The sequence below is a fragment of the Phyllobates terribilis genome, unplaced genomic scaffold (genome assembly GCF_046119375.1).
Source record: "Phyllobates terribilis strain yellow unplaced genomic scaffold, ASM4611937v1 Scaffold_9__5_contigs__length_417890890, whole genome shotgun sequence".
Taxonomy (NCBI): domain Eukaryota; kingdom Metazoa; phylum Chordata; class Amphibia; order Anura; family Dendrobatidae; genus Phyllobates; species Phyllobates terribilis.
The window spans coordinates 92,853,308-92,870,825 of record NW_027362769.1 but is presented as its reverse complement, the minus strand read 5'-3'; the positions used below and the strand labels follow the sequence as shown (position 1 = coordinate 92,870,825).

Genomic DNA, 17,518 nt, shown 5'->3' with positions numbered 1-17,518 from the left:
GGGGCACGGATTACCAAGCGTTTTGCAAGCGTTTACGCTGCGGAAATTCCGCATCAAAAACGCATAGTGGGCACGCAGCCTTACGCCTCATGCACGTGGTCATATTTAGGATCTGTAATTACATAAATCCATACAGATATACATGAGCTGGACCCATTACGTGTCATGGCCGATCACACTGATCTTATAGCACAACCATAATCTTTTCTATAAGTGAACGGAATGATTAGGTTTATTGTAGCAGTCTTTTTTTTTTTTTTTTTTTTTTTTTTTAAATACTGAATCAATTTCCTTAATTGATTGCATCTTTACTTAAAGGGGTTGTCCACTACTTGGACAACCCCTTCTTGCACTAAATGTTTGCCCCATTAAATAAAAAAAGCCTATACTCCCCTCCCGTCCTGGTGCTGTTCCAGCAGTGTCGGCACTCGCGGTCCAGGGGCTCTCGTGCTGTTGTAACATGTGTAATGCCGGAGCCCAATCAGCCTTGCCGTTACTGTCTCCACCTTCGGACAACTCAAACATGACAAGGAAGTCCTGGCTGCAGATGATCCCGAACATCCTCTTCATGCTCAATTTGACAGGAGGTGGGGACAGTGAAGCCAGCACTGATTGGGCGCCGGGGTCACGTGTCACGACCACCGCACGAGAGTCCCAGGACCACGAGTGCTGACACCGCTGGAATGTCGCCAGCACAGGAGTATAGGATGCAGATTTGAAGCAGAAATTTCCGGAGCATTTCTGCATCTCCTTGGCAGAAAACACACATGCGGATTTTACATGCATTTTTTCAGCGTTTATCAAGCGTTTGTACATGCGTTTTTTTCAATCATTTTTCCAAGCGATTTTGAGCATCACTTGGAAAAGGGCTTGACAAGATGGTCACACAATATAAATCCATGCAACTGGCATGGATTTATATTGTGTGACCAACTTAGAGGAAAATTCTACTATCAAATGCTGCATCTAAAGTAAAAGAAAAGAAATAAAAAAACCTTATAGTCACCTCTCCGGCAGTCCCCGGTCTCCTCCCGACCACGTCCTCTCTCCTCGGCGGCCCATCATGTACTGGCAGGACCTTCGGTGACGTCATTTTGTCAGCTGATGGTAACGCAACCGCTGACATCGGCGGTCAGATAATGGTCGCGTTACCATCAGCTGACTAAATGAAGTCACCGCAGGTCCTGCCAGTACATGATGGGCCGCCGAGGAGAGAGGACGCTGCCGGGAGGAGACCGGGGACCGCCGGAGAGGTGAGGATGAATAATTTTTTTTATTTTTTACATTATAATTCTCTTTTTACTTGCAGGTACGATCCGTATCGGATGAGTCTCCTCTTCTTCAGACCTGGGTACCATTCGCACATTGAACCGCATAACATTCACGGTTATGTGATTCAATGCAAGTCAATGGGCTGCAAATATTTCCGCAATGATAATCCGCAGCGGAAATTTCCGCAGCATGTGCACAGCACATGATGATTGTCATTGGGATACATCCCAGAACTCTTAACAAGCGATTTTAATGCCTTTCTGTGGCGGAAATGCTGCCGTGGAAACGCATTAAATCCCGCATCGTGGGCACGCAGCCTCACTGCTGAGCATTATAGAGATTTTAGGACAAAATATGCTCCCATCCAGACAATGTCTATTTCAGGAAAGGTCTTGCATATTTCAGCAAGGCAATGCTAAACCACATACTGCATCCATCACAGAAGCATGGCATCAAAAAAGAAAAGTTTGGGGGATGAACCAGCCGCCTGTTGTCCAGACCAGTCGCTAAAAGAAAACATTTGGCGCATTATGAAACTAAAAATCTGTCAAAGACCCCAGACTGTGGAGCAGTGAACCCTCTGCCCGGTGCCTGCTATCAAGTATGCTCAGTTTCTAGCATCAGAGACACATTACAGTAGGTGGAGCAGGTCTGTAGGTCTCTGACCCTGCCTTTGAGAGGCAGACTTTTAGATCGGAGCCAGAAGCAATGAATGCTCAGAAGTGAGGTCAATGGAAGTTCCAGCTCCTATAGTACTAGCAGAATACTGCTGAAAACCTACCTACTACAAAAGAGTGAAAGGTGAGATACATAGCATGAGAATTGGGACAAATCAGACTGGTATGTTCACTAAAAGCAATTTTAAATTTGTTGTTGGACATAAAGACAGCAAGACCATTTAAAAAATGTTATGTGAAAGGACAGGTACGGCTTAAGCATTGCAGATCTTTTCTACAGGAAGTCTTAGAGATGCCATAACAGTCTAAGATGGAAATCTCTTTTGAAAATAAGTCTTTAATGGACAACCAAATTTCAGGGTGTAGCCAGGCCAGCTTCGGGGACACCTGTCACTGTGAGGGGGCATCTTGACTGATCTAATAATATGGGCATCATTAACAGGCTGTGAGCCAGACACTGTGCCCTATACAAGCCTTATCCGTGTGCACGTATAATACTAGGCAGCCGCCCCCTCCATGAATGGTAGATGTGCGAGAGGTTGTCTCATCAGTATTTTGCTCCTGTGCTGCCCCGGCCTTTATCATGGGGGCTGCTGCATCCTGCAGGGCATGAATATTGTGACCTGGTGTTGGTAAACATGGCTGACTTTTTTTGGGAACATCTGAATCTAGCCTTACAGTTAATTGTGCTCAAAGTCACCATTTCATTTTTAAGATTTTCTGCAAATTCACGACTTGCTGGAAAAATAATCAGTATATACGACATAGCTATTCTGTAATGTTCACCAGCCGTGATGAATGTCAGCCGCACTGTTTCCCTCCTACACACAGCCCTGGATTGCTCAGAGGCGTCTCAGCAGAGTTTTAATTGATATGTCAAGAAACGCAATCCACTATTCAGTTTAATTCTAAAAATCTGACTATTCGGAGCTCACTGGGGTAAAGGGTAAAGAACAAAAACGGACATAAATTGGGGGGGGGAGCGAGGGGGTGGGAAGACTTTTAAAGGGCAGAGAAGTCTTATGTAATATATCGTTTATTAATGCCTCCATGTTTTCAGAACTCTGATTTCTGACCATGAATGTTAATAGGTTTTCAGAGGCCGTCAATCTACAAATCACCAGCGTAAGGCTATGTGCACACATAGCGTTTTTTCAGCGTTTTTTTCTGCAAATTTTCAGCTGCATTTTACATTACCAGCAAAGTCTGAGATTCCAGAAATCTCATGCACACACCTTGGCTTTTGTTTGATCAGTATTTTGCGCTTTGCGTGTTTTTTTTCCAGAATGGAGCATGTCACTTCTTTCAGCGTTTTTCACCCATTGGAAGTAATGGGTGGCGAAAAAAAAGCCTAGTGTGAACATAGCTATCAGGTACATTGGGAACACATCCTACCCATAAGCGCACTTATTGGACATACATTATCTTTGGGTATATAATCTGTCTGACACTCTTAGTTGCTGACAGCATATTGGGTCCTCCTACATATTCATCAGTAAGAACGATTTTGGTACTAGCACCCATTGGGGAGACCTATATAGAACTGCATTTATTTTAGTTTAGTCACCATTTTTTACTTCCCTCTAGGAAAACTAAGTGCTCTGCTCTACCTTCAATAAGATCCTTTTTTATCTATAAGTAATATCCCAGGATCAAATACAGAACTTCTACATCAGGTATCCTGTTGGATTAAACATCATAACAATCATAAGATATTATTTTATAAATATAACTCTATTAAAAATATTTTTTAATTTCTTGTAAAATAGCAATTGCTAATCTATGGTCCCTCTGATAACACTGACTGGCTACTATCAATTTGGATTTTAATCTATCTACCTCTTGGGTCACATTCACAATGACTTTTTAAATAGCGTTATTTATGCATTTTAACTTGCTTCGAATAAAATTATTTTATTGACAAATCTACTCCCCCTTCTTTTTATCCGACAGCTCAGCGCGAATTATTTTATTTATGAAATTAAACCATGCCTGAGCAACTGAATGGTAGACCCCATAGTGTGAAAGTAACTAGTGTCCTACAAACTCAATGCACTGCCAGTGTCTTAGGTAAACTATTGAACAATTCACCTCCCCCCACTGTTACATTTGAAATTCTGGTTAATATGGTTTCACATGTCTTGCATTGGTGACCTGTGTTCATGCTTCTGTGGTGGAAGCAAAGCTGAACTTTGGGATCCTGAAAAACACACCAAAACCTGCATTTTTGACGCAGCTTCTTTCTTGCCAAGAGATCAGGTTTTGCTGCATAAAAAAAAAAAAAAAAAAAAAAAAAAACACGCTGAAAAAACACCTAGTGTGAACATAGCGTTAGGGTTATTTTACACTGCACGATCTGTAATAGATTGCTCTGTGTGCATAGGCTGCCATTGCTCGCGGCAGCGCAGATTATGTTTACACAGGACATCGTGCTGCCGAGAATGATGATCTTTTAGAGCGCAGTCAGACGTGAGATTGGAACTAAGTCTTCCGACCTTAGCCTGACAGCTGCATGTATTGAACTGCACTCCGATTTCAGTCTGATTTATACAGCCGTCTGACTCTGCCATTATACAAGCTAAAAGATCATTTCACCTGACGAGCGAGCATTTTGCTCATTTATCAGGTGATCAGCAGCCTCTTTAGACAGCACGGTGTAAATGTAAAGATAATGAGCCAGCAGAGGATGCTAGATTTATCCTCCCGATTCCTTCAGAATTGTGAACGCGGGTTTGACTATTCACAAGTAGTGGATGGGAAGAGGCCAACTTCAAAGTATATTTTTCTCTGAAACGCCAGAGTATGAATTGCCTGACAGGTTCCCTTTAAATCCACGGCAGGTCAATTCTTTATATGGAATGTTCACCAAGAATTTCATTCCTTGCAATGCACAGGATGAACTCTGCAACAAAACGGCCACAAAATCCCATAGGCTATGTTCACACATCATGGTTTTTTTTTGCATCAATTTTCTGCAGCAAAACCTGATCTTTAAGGGCATTTTGTAAAGGATTTTTCTTGCGTTTTTTCAGCATTTTTTTGCATGTACATAAAGTTCTGTTAAAAAATAAGATCCCTATTCTATTTTGGCATCAAAAAAGCTGAAACTAATTTTGGTGCGTTTTGATGCCTTTTTTTCAGCGTTTTTTTCCCCACCCATTACTTCCTATGGCTGAAAAAAAACGCTGAATGAAGTGACATGCTCTATTTTCCAAAAAACCCATGCAAGGAACAAAATCCTGAACAAGAAAAAAAACCATGATGTGTGAACAGAGAATTCTGGTTTCTCATAGACTTTGCTGGTGCTGAAAAAAGCAGCTGAAAATTTGCATAAAAAACTGCATCAAAAAAAGCTGAAAAAAAAACGTGTGTTAACATAGCCTAAAGAGGAGATAATCTGTAGCGGTAATAGAAAATGTATTCGCTAAGTGGGAAAATATCCTAAAAGTGTATCCTTTCTTGCTGGGTTGAGTGCAGAAAGTTACTGGTAGCGAACAACGTGTCTTCCAATAGTATGGAAATATGAAAGCTATAGATGAACAGAGGCCACTGACTGGCTGCAGCGGTCATGTGACTGTTCACGTCAGACCAGCAGGGGACACAGGGCTCAGAGCAGAGGAGTGTACTGCCGACAAACACCAGCTCATTTAAATCACAGCAGTTAGTACAAAATAAATGTAAAATTACGCGCCCAGCCAGTGTCGACAGGCATCGTTACCGGTTTATGAAGACGCTAAAACGTTATGTGGGAAACTATACTTATAGCAGCTTACAGGACCTCAGCTACAACCCCCCCATGTGTAAACAGGGATGTATATATGACGATAATGAAAATCTGAAATGTGTAAGAAAAAAGGAAGTAATAATTGTTCATCACGATATAGCTTGCACATTCACAGCATGTAAAGTGAACGTAGATCGTCAATCTTCAGCCTTAATATTAATGTCTAAACAAGTAGCGGGAATGCACACTCGTGGGTGAAATTTGTATTATGTCACTGTATATATCCATTTCCCATTGCTTTAACCAAAGTGCAAAAAGGGTGCCGACCACAAAACCACACTGGTTCAGACGAGTAGTTTTGCATTGCTTCCAGTAGAGGAAGTTAGCATCTGATTGCTGGTAGACCAAGAAAACAGACATCTGATAAGTCCGTCATCTACATGGTGACTAACGATCACACATAAATAAACGCTCGTGGTAACAAGTCATGGGGTCTCTGACCCTGATACAACACGAGGACGGTATTAGTAAGCCAAGTGTTACATGGTATAATGTGCCCCAGTCAGGGAAAGCACCTTCGGGTCATTTACAGAATCCCTGCGGCGGCCATCGAGAACCACATGTGTCACTGTGCAGGTCTCAGAATAACGCAGACATGGAGAAATAGTGGTGGTCAGCCATTGGGATACATCATCTAACATATAGTTCATGCCTAGGCGGTAAATCAAAGTGAATGCCAGGAAAATCACACAATTTGAAAGGTGCCAGAAGACCCAGAAAGTCCATCTTGTTATTGGCACTGGCATTTGGTGGAGGACCTAATGTTTAACCAGAGAGTCCCACTGCAGATCTTGATGTCACATGTGTAAAAACTACAACAAAAGAAAACTGAAGCCATCGTCCTTAGCAGTCAACCCCTGTGTGACTTGGCATGCCATTGTTTTTCTAAATCTCTATAATTTTGTGACTAGCATCTGAAGGTGGCTATATCCATTCGATGAGCGTCATCTGAATCCATGGAGATTGTAAGAACTTCTCACTATCTAATATGTAACTTTATGTGATTGCAGACTTGGGAATCCTCACCACGAACAGTGTATCTCGAATGTCGGCGAGTGACCGCAAGAATGCGATTTGCATATATATGCTGTCACATGCCAACTAGACGTGTGCGGCCTCGCTCAATATAAGTCTAGTCAGACTGCGGCCGGAAGTATGCAATTTGCACTGACCACCCGCTTCTGGCAACCGTATTAAGATTCACAAGTCTGAGGTCACAGAGTGATTGCAGACGCTCCACCCTTGGAGAACCCCTTTATTGGGTCTTGTAATGTCTATGGCCAGATGTGGGTTCCTTATTTCAAGTGTTAATTCGTTACATATGTTAACACACGTAACCAAAAAACCTCCCTGTTTTTCTTTCAGTCTATAGGAAACAAATTAACGGTAAAATAACCGTCTTAATTGTCCAACTAAAATTTAAAAAAAAACATCATTATGGACGAATAATTATGAAATCAATGTACTAAATAAAATTGGATAAATATCATTTACGGGAGATAAAAAGGAGAACAATAGACAGCAATATCTGAGTGTATTAATGGCCATTTGTAACGATAATATGATATATAATGTAGGGTTATATACACACGTGGTCAAAATTGTTGATACGCCTTGTTTAATGAAAGAAAAACCTACAACGGTCACAGAAATAACTTGAATCTGACAAAAGTAATAACAAATTCAAAATCGATGAAAATGAACAAATGAAAGTCAGACATTGCTTTTCCACCCTGCTTCCACAGAATTGAAAAAAAAATTTAACTCATGAAATCGGCCTGGACAGAAATGATGGTTCCCCTGAAAATAATGTGACAAAAGGGGCATGTTACATTTTTTTTTTAATTCTGTGGAAGCAGGGTTGAAAAGCAATGTCTGACTTTCATTTGTTCATTTTCATCGATTTTTAATTTGTTATTACTTTTGTCAGATTCAAGTTATTTCTGTGACCGTTGTGGGTTTTTCTTTCATTAAACGAGGGGTACCAACAATTTTGACCACGTGTGTACGTAGGTGTCTCACTTTCTCAGGTTGTGCTGAGGACAGGACACAACACTTTAAAATAACAATTGATACTGGTAGCTCGATCACAAGAAACAATTGGCTTAGGCGCAACAGTTTGAGCAATAAAAATGATATCCACTGGATGGAAACACTAGAGATGCACTTTAATAAAATGAATGACAATACAAAGCGTTTCACCTTCATAAAGGCTTCATCAGGTATCAGGAACCTGACAAAGGCTTTGTGGAGCAGAAATGCATTGTGACATTCATATCATATCAGGTGGATATCATTTTTATTGCACATATTGCTAGATTAAGCTGTTGCGCCTAAGCCCATTATTCCCATCAATTCCTTAAAATCAATGTAGTGACAAACTATAAAAAGCTGCATGGAATATGTCGGGATTACACAACAGTACTAATGGGTTCAATATGAAATACACAAACCCTGTACGCATTACATATATTTCTATACTTCACCTTTTTGTGCGTTTTTTATATACATTTTTACCCCATTCATTTAAATAGGTGACATATGCTGCAGGCTTAAAAAAAATGCTTTCATGGTTCAAATATGTTAGGGAAAAAAAATCAGATGCATGGGCATGACATTTCAGAAATCTCATTCACTTTGCTGGTACTGTAAAACAATCTATGCGTATTTTCCGCAGAAAAGAAGCAACATGTGAACAAGCCCTTAAAGCATCATTACATGTATTTCTAAAAAAAAAACTACAAAATACTGCAAATGAGACAGTTGGATCATGGGCCATTTCACCGAAGAGTAGGAGTATGAAAATATATATATATATATATATATATACACATACACACACACATACTATAAGCCCTAAAATACAAATGAGGAACATCATAGTTGTAGCACCAATGTTAATCATTACTGTCCATACATCTAGAAGCCATAAAAAGAAGAATAAAGACTCTATAGAGTACACATGGAACTACATCACTACATCAGGCACACAAATCATACTGTCAGGGGATCACAAAGCTGGATTATTACACTGGATTTCACCGTCTGATTCTCCTATCCCCTAATACAAGATGTGTTTGGCAGCCACTTCTCTCTGATTTCATTTTAAAATACGCCTCTGATCACATCATGGTGGGGGCGATGATTTGCACATACATGGAGGAAAACAAAAAGCCCTAATTTATGCCACTGCGTGCCCTAGTGTGCTACTAAAATAAGAATATATAGTGCTTCCTGGTGTAATACTCTGACCGTGATTCCTAGAAGCATAGAAGTCATTGTTCACTTTGTGGAACAACATCAAACAATTGGCTTCAAAAAGAAAAAAAAAACCTGCACCCGTGCATCTGTGCCGTCTATTCCCAGGACCCAGAACATCTATAAAAAAAAAAGAGGATTTTATATGTTGTTTCCAAGAAACCACCAGAGCAAGCCCGAATCCTCTCCAGTAGGTGCGGTAAGGACGCGGCGGTGCACAGGATTTCTATATTGCACGAGCCACAAATTCCATCATAGAACCTATAACAAATATGAGAATGTGAGTAACGATCATATTGTTTACAGGTTCCGGATAGGATTTGTGGTTGTAGCAATATAGCAATCCTGTGCACCACAGCGTAATACAGCGCCTCCTGAAGATTCTGAAAGACATATTATGGGCCCCAATGTAAAAAACTGTATACTGCATGGTATATACTGTATTTTGTGCAGTAGGGTAATGTAGAAGGAAAAGCAGAAGCGGTATACAGATGTATACATGTATTTGGCATCCATCAGGTCTAACGGGTCATGGACTAATATGGTGGACATTGGGAAATAATCTATTTATATTCCGCAGCGCTTTACCATTCAGACAATTTACAGACATTATGATCACTGTCCCCATTGAGGCTCACAATCTACATTCTATCAGTTTGTCTTTGGAGTGTTGGAGGAAACCCACGCAAACACGGGGAGAACATACAAACTCCCGGCAGATGTTGTCCTTGGTGGGATTTGAACCAAGGACCCCAGTGCTGCAAAGCAACAGTGCTAACTAGTGATGAGCGAGCATGCTCGTTTAACCCTTTAACCGAGCATGCTCGGGTGCTTGCCGAGTATCTTCGGTGTGCTCGTATATTATGTTCGAGTCCCTGCGTCTAAATGATTTACAGCTGTAAGACAGCCTGAACACATGCAGGGATTGCCTGGTTGTTAGGAAATCCTCACATGTGTTCAGGCTGTCTTACAGCTGTAAATCATTTAGACGCAGGGACTCGAACATAATATACGAGCACGTCGAAGATACTCGGTTAAAGGGTTTATAATTAGCAAAAGATAAAATAATGTCTCTCTATTATAACCTTATTTTGAAACAGCTTGATGCTGGACAGTACTGGACACAAAGCATGTAAAAGACACACAGTGTACTGATTGAAGAGATGACCACAAATGTTAGGTCAGCCTGATAGAGACTTGACCCAACTAACCCAATTGGTATAATGTGGTGAACCCTTAACAATATAAGGCCCTCCAGGCAAATTGTGTCTCACCAATGGTCATAAGGACCCATACAATGTGAAATCATGTGACACATACACTACCACAAATTAAAGAAGACAGTACACGTAGACCGACGCACTAAATGCGTGATAATACCAGATAATTATCAGAGTAGGATAATAGATATTGGTTAGGCAATGTCATATACCACTCGAACCATACAGATCTACCATCTTTAATTGTACCAAAAAATAAACCAGTGCACATTGAAGGCTACCTGGTCATATAGTCACAGCAATATATCTGAGTCAGTGGGTACAGCTACCTCTCATAAACTGCTGCACATCCACATAATAACTAGATTTGCGGAAAAATAGGAGACACTCATAGCTCAATAGAAAGAAACCACTACTTAGCTTTCCAGTATTATTAGCAGTGGTCCAATATTAAAGACAGGCTCCCTTTAATATTGGAGCACTCAGATATATTGCTGTGACTATATGACCAGGTAGCCTTCAATGTGCACTGGTTTATTTTTTGGTACAATTAGAGATGGTAGATCTGTATGGTTCGAGTGGTATAGGACATTGCCTAACCAATATCTATTATCCTACTCTGATAATTATCTGGTATTATCACGCATTTAGTGCGTCGGTCTACGTGTACTGTCTTCTTTAATTTGTGGTAGTGTATGTGTCACATGATTTCACATTGTATGGGTCCTTATGACCATTGGTGAGACACAATTTGCCTGGAGGGCCTTATATTGTTAAGGGTTCACCACATTATACCAATTGGGTTAGTTGGGTCAAGTCTCTATCAGGCTGACCTAACATTTGTGGTCATCTCTTCAATCAGTACACTGTGTGTCTTTTACATGCTTTGTGTCCAGTACTGTCCAGCATCAAGCGGGTTTAAAATAAGGTTATAATAGAGAGACATTATTTTATCTTTTGCTAATTATATTCAAATATTGGGTACCACCTTTTCGCTACATATTCTCGGATAAAGGGTTAAATGAGAAAGCTTGCTCATCACTAGTGCTAACTACTGAGCCACTGTACTGCCCGAAAATCAATCTTAGGCTATGTGCCCACGATGCAGAAATGCTCTGGATTTTCCTGAGCGTTTCTGCATCTCCCTGGCAGAAAAAAACGCATGCGGATTGTACATGCGGATTGTACATGCGGATTGTACATGCGGATTGTACATGCGTTTTTCCTGCCAGTGACAAGCAGATGTGAAGCGTTCTTCACTTGCATTTCCGCATGCGGGTTGACAAGCGCTTTCCAAGCGATTTTAGCATCACTTGGAAAGTGCTTGACAACTTGGTCACATTATATAAATCCATGCAACCGGCATGGATTTATATAGTGTGACTGTAAAAGAATGGTAAAAAATAAATATCATACTTACCTTCTGATGGCCCCCGGTGTCCTTATCCGATCCGTCCTGGCTTGCTGGCAGCTCGCGGTAGACTAAAAGGGCCTGCGGTGACGTCATAGTCATGTGACGGCAGGTCCTTCAGTGTAGTGTACCACGAGCTGCCGGCAAGCCAGGACGGAGCGAAGCAAGACTCCGGGGGCCATCAGAAGGTAAGTATAGATTTATTTTTTACCATTCTTTCGGTCACATTATATAAATCCATGCCGGTTGCATGGATTTATTTAGTGTGACCAAGTTGTCAAGCACTTTCCAAGTGATGCTATAATCGCTTGGAAAGCGCTTGTCAACCCGCATGCAGAAATGCAAGTGAAGAACGCATGTGCAATCCACATGCATTTTTTCTGCCTGGGAGATGCAGAAACGGGCAGGAAAAATCCGGAGCATTTCTGCATCGTGGGCACATAGCCTAAGAGGAGAAAGTTAAAGGGGACCAGTAACATCAAGAAATGTTCTTTATCTGCAGATATAGGTATAATCTGCAGGAAAATAGTGTTTAAGTCCAGTGTAGATGGTATGCAGACTTGATTTTTTACCATTTCTGGACGGCTTATCAAAAAATGATAGTCAATATTTTTTACAGACACATTTTAAAACCATGGTAAATTATGTATGTCTACAGTCCATCATTTTGATTTAAAGACATTAGCTACATTCACTGGGAACTGTAAAATGATGATAACTACAGTCACAACAATCTGTAGATGTTTCTCAAACATCAAAAAACAAAATCACAGACATATAAAATTGTTGTTTATGGACAGGGGAGAAAATGCCCTATTTTTACGGAATGTCCAGGTGTGTAGCTGTGTAGCTTACTGGAGCAGCTGAAGGGAGAAAATTATGTTTCATTCTACCTGCAGACGCTCTCTCACACACACATACACAGGAGCAGACAGTCAATGTATCGAGGAGCGATTACAATTCGCTCACTGTATAGTGAATGGTGATAGTGATAGCTCCCATGACTGGAAGAGCGCGGCTACAGGGAGGATAAAATGTAATTTTCTACCTGTAGCCGCAACTCCAGTTAGCCGGCTACACAGGATTTAAATGCCATTTAACTGCAGGTTACCCACATATCTCAGGTAAATCGCATTTCTGAGTGTGACAGGTTCCCTTTAAGCTGTTGAAATAGATATAAAAGCAACAAATTTCATGCATTTAAATAAAGCTCCGAAATTGAGCAATGCTGGGGTGAGCCGGGAGGAGATCAGCAACACTGTCTAGTTCACAAAATTTGGAAAAAGTGGCATGTATGATGTGTTAATGTGACCCTCTACTGCCATAGCCATCATACATAATGGTCTCCCCCTCAGCTAACAAGCATCTGCAATTGGTGCCCCATTCTCCTCATGTCCAATATGGCCGCTGCGCAAAGTCTGACCCAGGCCCCGATGTGGACACAGGATTACTGTCATAGCCACTGCTCCATCCTGCACTAAAGGAAATGCAGGGAGGCGAGGGTCAGACTTTCCACGCCTCTGCAGCAGCCATTTTGGACATGAGGAGAATAAGGCGTCGATCGCAGATACAAAACAAAAGGCCATTAGGTATAATGACGAAAGAAAGTTACTATGAGGGGTGGTCCATTAATTTGGTGCATTCATGACAGAAAACATCCCAGCTTATAACTGCCTCACTGACTACCTGTATTTTTCTAGGCCTCGTTACCACAGCAATGCGGCAGAGCATGGCTTCCATTTTCTAATCTTTACTAGTAAATGACAACTAGCTTTCAACTGGTTGCCAGGCACAAAACGCCTCATAACTCATTAAACGGCCTCACTGACACACACAGTGGCAGCCATGATGTGTAAGTCTGTACACACAGACATGTAGAGGAATGGCCGGCATCAGCCATGATGAGGTTTCTTTGTGGATGTTTCGGTGGCGCCTCTGTTCTGGGAGATCTTCTCCTTATGGGTTACAGATCTCCTCAGCGGTGTTTCCCCAGCACCACTGTAATGAGAAATGTCATGGACCAGGATACAATATATTCTCTCCTATCCGGTATGAATCCCACATAAAATCTAATATGGCTGCCATGCGATGGCTTCGTACAACCCGGAGCATGACAAATGGTAAAGTCACCTGTGCATGAGATTGTAGGCTCCATTCACACCTAAATATCTGGTTCGAGCTTTACAAGAACCATGAGAGATATATTTCACTTCTATTAAGCCCATATTTTTTTTCCGCTTTTAAAGAGAACTTGTCATCACAATTTAACCTGATTAAGTAAAGGTATGGCTGTAATGCCCCCGTTATACTGATTTAATGGATACCTGCAGTGGAACTATCCGTAGCCTGGTTCTTGTTTAATTCACCTTAGAGGTTTTGGTGCAATAGTCTCTTCGTGCATTGGGGCGGGATCGCACTCTTGGTCTTCGGCTCTGCCGCGGCCCCTGCGTACTTGTATGAGCCTTGTTTTTTAAATTTCGCGCTAGTGCCACCCTTGACACTGGCGGCGCTTGTGCACATTCCCAGTGTTCTGCAGCAATATGGCGCCAGAGGCGACGCATGCTCAGATTAACCTCCAATGGTCGTCAGTAAAATGGTGCATGCTCAGATTATCTCTACGGTCTCCAGCAAAATGGTGCCACATGTTCAGATCGTGAACTCCGCTCGTCATTGAGCCAAGGTCCCCATCTGCTCAAGCGCAGCCATGGGCACCATTTTGCTGGAGACCGCCAGAGGTTAATCTGAGCATGCGCCGCCTCCGCCGCTATTTGCTGGAGAATGCTGGGACATGAACGTGTGCAAGCGCCGACCGCGGTGAGGGAGGTGCTAGCGCGAAAATTAAAAAAGGAGGCTCATACAAATATGGAGGGGCTGGGGCAGAGCTGAAGACCCTACTTACAGTGCCACGCGATGCATGAAGAGGCTATTGCACCAAAACTTCTAACGTGAATTAAACAAGGCTACGGATATTTTCACTACAAATATTCATTAAATCAGTAAAACAGGCATTATGGCCATTCCTTTTCATTAACAGGTAAAATTGTGATGACAGGTTCTCTTTAAACCAATTTTCTCAAAGTAAAAAAAGAAAACTTCTTCCACCTATGTTGAATTTTCCCATGCACCAGCAATGTTTCCAGTTTGGTTAAGTCCAATTTACTGTTCCATGGAAAAAACTGAACATGGCGGCGAGCTGGATCATCCCATGAAAGATGCTATTTGATCAGAGAGGACCCCACAGAGTTATGATGGGGTCTGTCTGATTTCATAGTGGGGGTCAGTCATTTTGACAGGGAAGAAAGAACTGCATGTTACCCCTCCATACCTTTCTGCCAAATGTGACAGGATCTATGACATAGGCTCCAACGCAGATGTGCAGACGGACAGATTTTAAGGTTTAAGGAAACCCCAAGGTTGAGATTGAATAATAAAGTATGCTTGGACAACTGAACACGTCCGGCCCCTCATCTTGGCCATGTAAAACGATTCCTTTAAGGTGAAATTAATCAAAATAATTGTCTGATATATAACAGATACAAGCGAGACGATGGCGCCAGTCCTGTCCAGCACCAGAAAGAACGGGGACTTTACCACTGAGATTTCTGTTGCTAAACCTTCAAGAACATTCCCAGCGTGAGTCCAATCAAGTGTCTGCTGAGAAGGTGCCGGATTTACCATAACGGAAATCTCTGTGCAGTGCCAAAGGGGTCCGAGCCCCGATATCCTAGAAATCAGAGGTGCTAAAAGATGACAGAAACCAGACATGTATAAATGACATGTGGACTGATGTCCCCTTTAAGAAAAAATACAAATAAACTAGAGAGTGTTTTCTGAGTAAAATATAAAGTTGAACACAGGCGGCAATACAGAGAAAATAAGTAAATAATATATACTCCCCTGATATCATACTTCAGGGAATTGTCAGAAGACCCCCACATATGCAGACAGTCGTCCAATCCCAGCACAATCAGAAGGATTGGACGACTTTACATGTGTAGGGGGCATTAAATCAGAAATCAGAGCTGTGATGTAGAGTATGAACAATAAAGAAATAACCAGTCCCTGCTCAGGTCACTACTTGTCCCCATTAGTGTCTACACCAGGCACAGCTAGCAACGTAAACGTTAAAGACCGGAATAATGGGGCTCGCAGTCACCCCCCAGACATACATTATTTGTGATATAACGGTCAGGAAAAGCTTTTTATTAAAAAAAAAAACCTTTACAGATTTCCAGTGATCTCTCACTATAGTGCCAGGTAGAACACACAATGCCTGTTGCCGGGGATCCCTCGGTACAGATCGCACGCCGGCAGGGATCCCTCCGTACAGATCGCACGCCGGCAGGGATCCCTCCGTACAGATCGCACGCCGGCAGGGATCCCGCGGTACAGATCGCACGCCGGCAGGGATCCCGCGGTACAGATCGCACGCCGGCAGGGATCCCGCGGTACAGATCGCACGCCGGCAGGGATCCCTCGGTACAGATCGCACGCCAGCAGGGATCCCTCGGTACAGATCGCACGCCAGCAGGGATCCCTCCGTACAGATCGCACGCCAGCAGGGATCCCTCCGTACAGATCGCACGCCAGCAGGGATCCCTCCGTACAGATCGCACATCAGCAGGGATCCCTCCGTACAGATCGCACATCAGCAGGGATCTCTCTCTATCACACAGATCACTGCTGATGTGATGCTGATCCCCTGCTCTCTCGCCCGGTGACACAGGAGTGTGCTCACACATTACTTGGGAATGTCGGCACAGATTTCTTCCTGCAATCATGGAGGATTTCCTCCTCCTCCTCCCTGCAGCTGGGATCCCTCATCCTGCGCCGCCCTGTCCTCCTCATCACCCCCACACAGCAGCACAGACTGCCCCCATCCTCCCGCACCGACCATCGCACCCTGCTCTGTCCCAGACCCCCGGTCTCCGGCACAGCCCGGGCCCGGTGTGTGGGATCCGCAGGCCGCACATACCGCCCGCACTCCGCCTCCTCCTTTTACCTTCTTGATGTTGTAGAGCCGGGTGAGCATGCCGATGCCCCGGTCATTGAGGATGGTCAGCTTCTCGGCCAGCTTCTGCTGACTGGGCTGCAGCACAGATCGCGACATGCTGCCTCTGTCCTCCTAGCACCGGAGCTGTCCCAGGCCTCGCACGGACGGAGAAGCGGCGCTGCGGCTTTTCAGGGCCGATAGGCGGGCGGGGGGCTGTTGTTATGGAGGGGGGACCCTCATACACATCCCATGCCCCGCAGGTTAACGCGATGACACGCCTGCCTGGCAGCCGCCGTCCAGCACCACCCTTCCTGCCGAATGTGGGCGGCACCATCGCGAGCCACGCCCCTGCTCCCAGCGCCCATGGAGAAGGAATCTGGATCCTGCGCATGCGCGTCTGTGCGACTGAATCTGCGGCTGTAGTAGTGGAAGCGGGCACTGCGCGTACTGTGCTTCCAGAGATACAGAGCTCGTGCTGCCGAGATACATAGATAGTGCTGCCGAAGTATAAAGATAGTGCTGCCGAAGTATAAAGACAGTGCTGCCGAGATATAAAGATAGATAGTGCTGCGAGGTATAAAGACAGTGCTGCGAGGTATAAAGACAGTGCTGCCGAGATATAAACATAGCGCTGCGAGGTATAAAGACAGTGCTGCCGAGGTATAAAGATAGCGCTGCGAGGTATAAAGACAGTGCTGCGAGGTATAAAGACAGTGCTGCCGAGATATAAAGATAGCGCTGCGAGGTATAAAGACAGTGCTGCCGAGGTATAAAGATAGCGCTGCGAGGTATAAAGACAGTGCTGCCGAGGTATAAAGATAGTGCTGCCGAGATACATAGATAGTGCTGCCGAAGTATATAGTGCTGCGAGGTATAAAGATAGTGCTGCCGAGGTATAAAGAT

General features: G+C 43.3%; 1 protein-coding gene across 4 annotated transcripts in view; it reads right to left on the bottom strand.

Annotated features, from left to right (window-relative positions):
• NCKAP1 (NCK associated protein 1) overlaps positions 1-16,973 on the bottom strand; it is a 101,223-nt gene extending 84,250 nt beyond the window's left edge. For all 4 annotated transcript variants that reach the window (XM_073646782.1, XM_073646783.1, XM_073646784.1 and 1 more), the window contains exon 1: positions 16,625-16,973. In XM_073646782.1, coding sequence (XP_073502883.1) covers positions 16,625-16,732 — 108 coding nt within the window. In that variant the 5' untranslated portion in view covers positions 16,733-16,973. The remainder of the gene's footprint in view (positions 1-16,624) is intronic.
• Between the last annotated feature and the right edge of the window lie 545 nt (positions 16,974-17,518).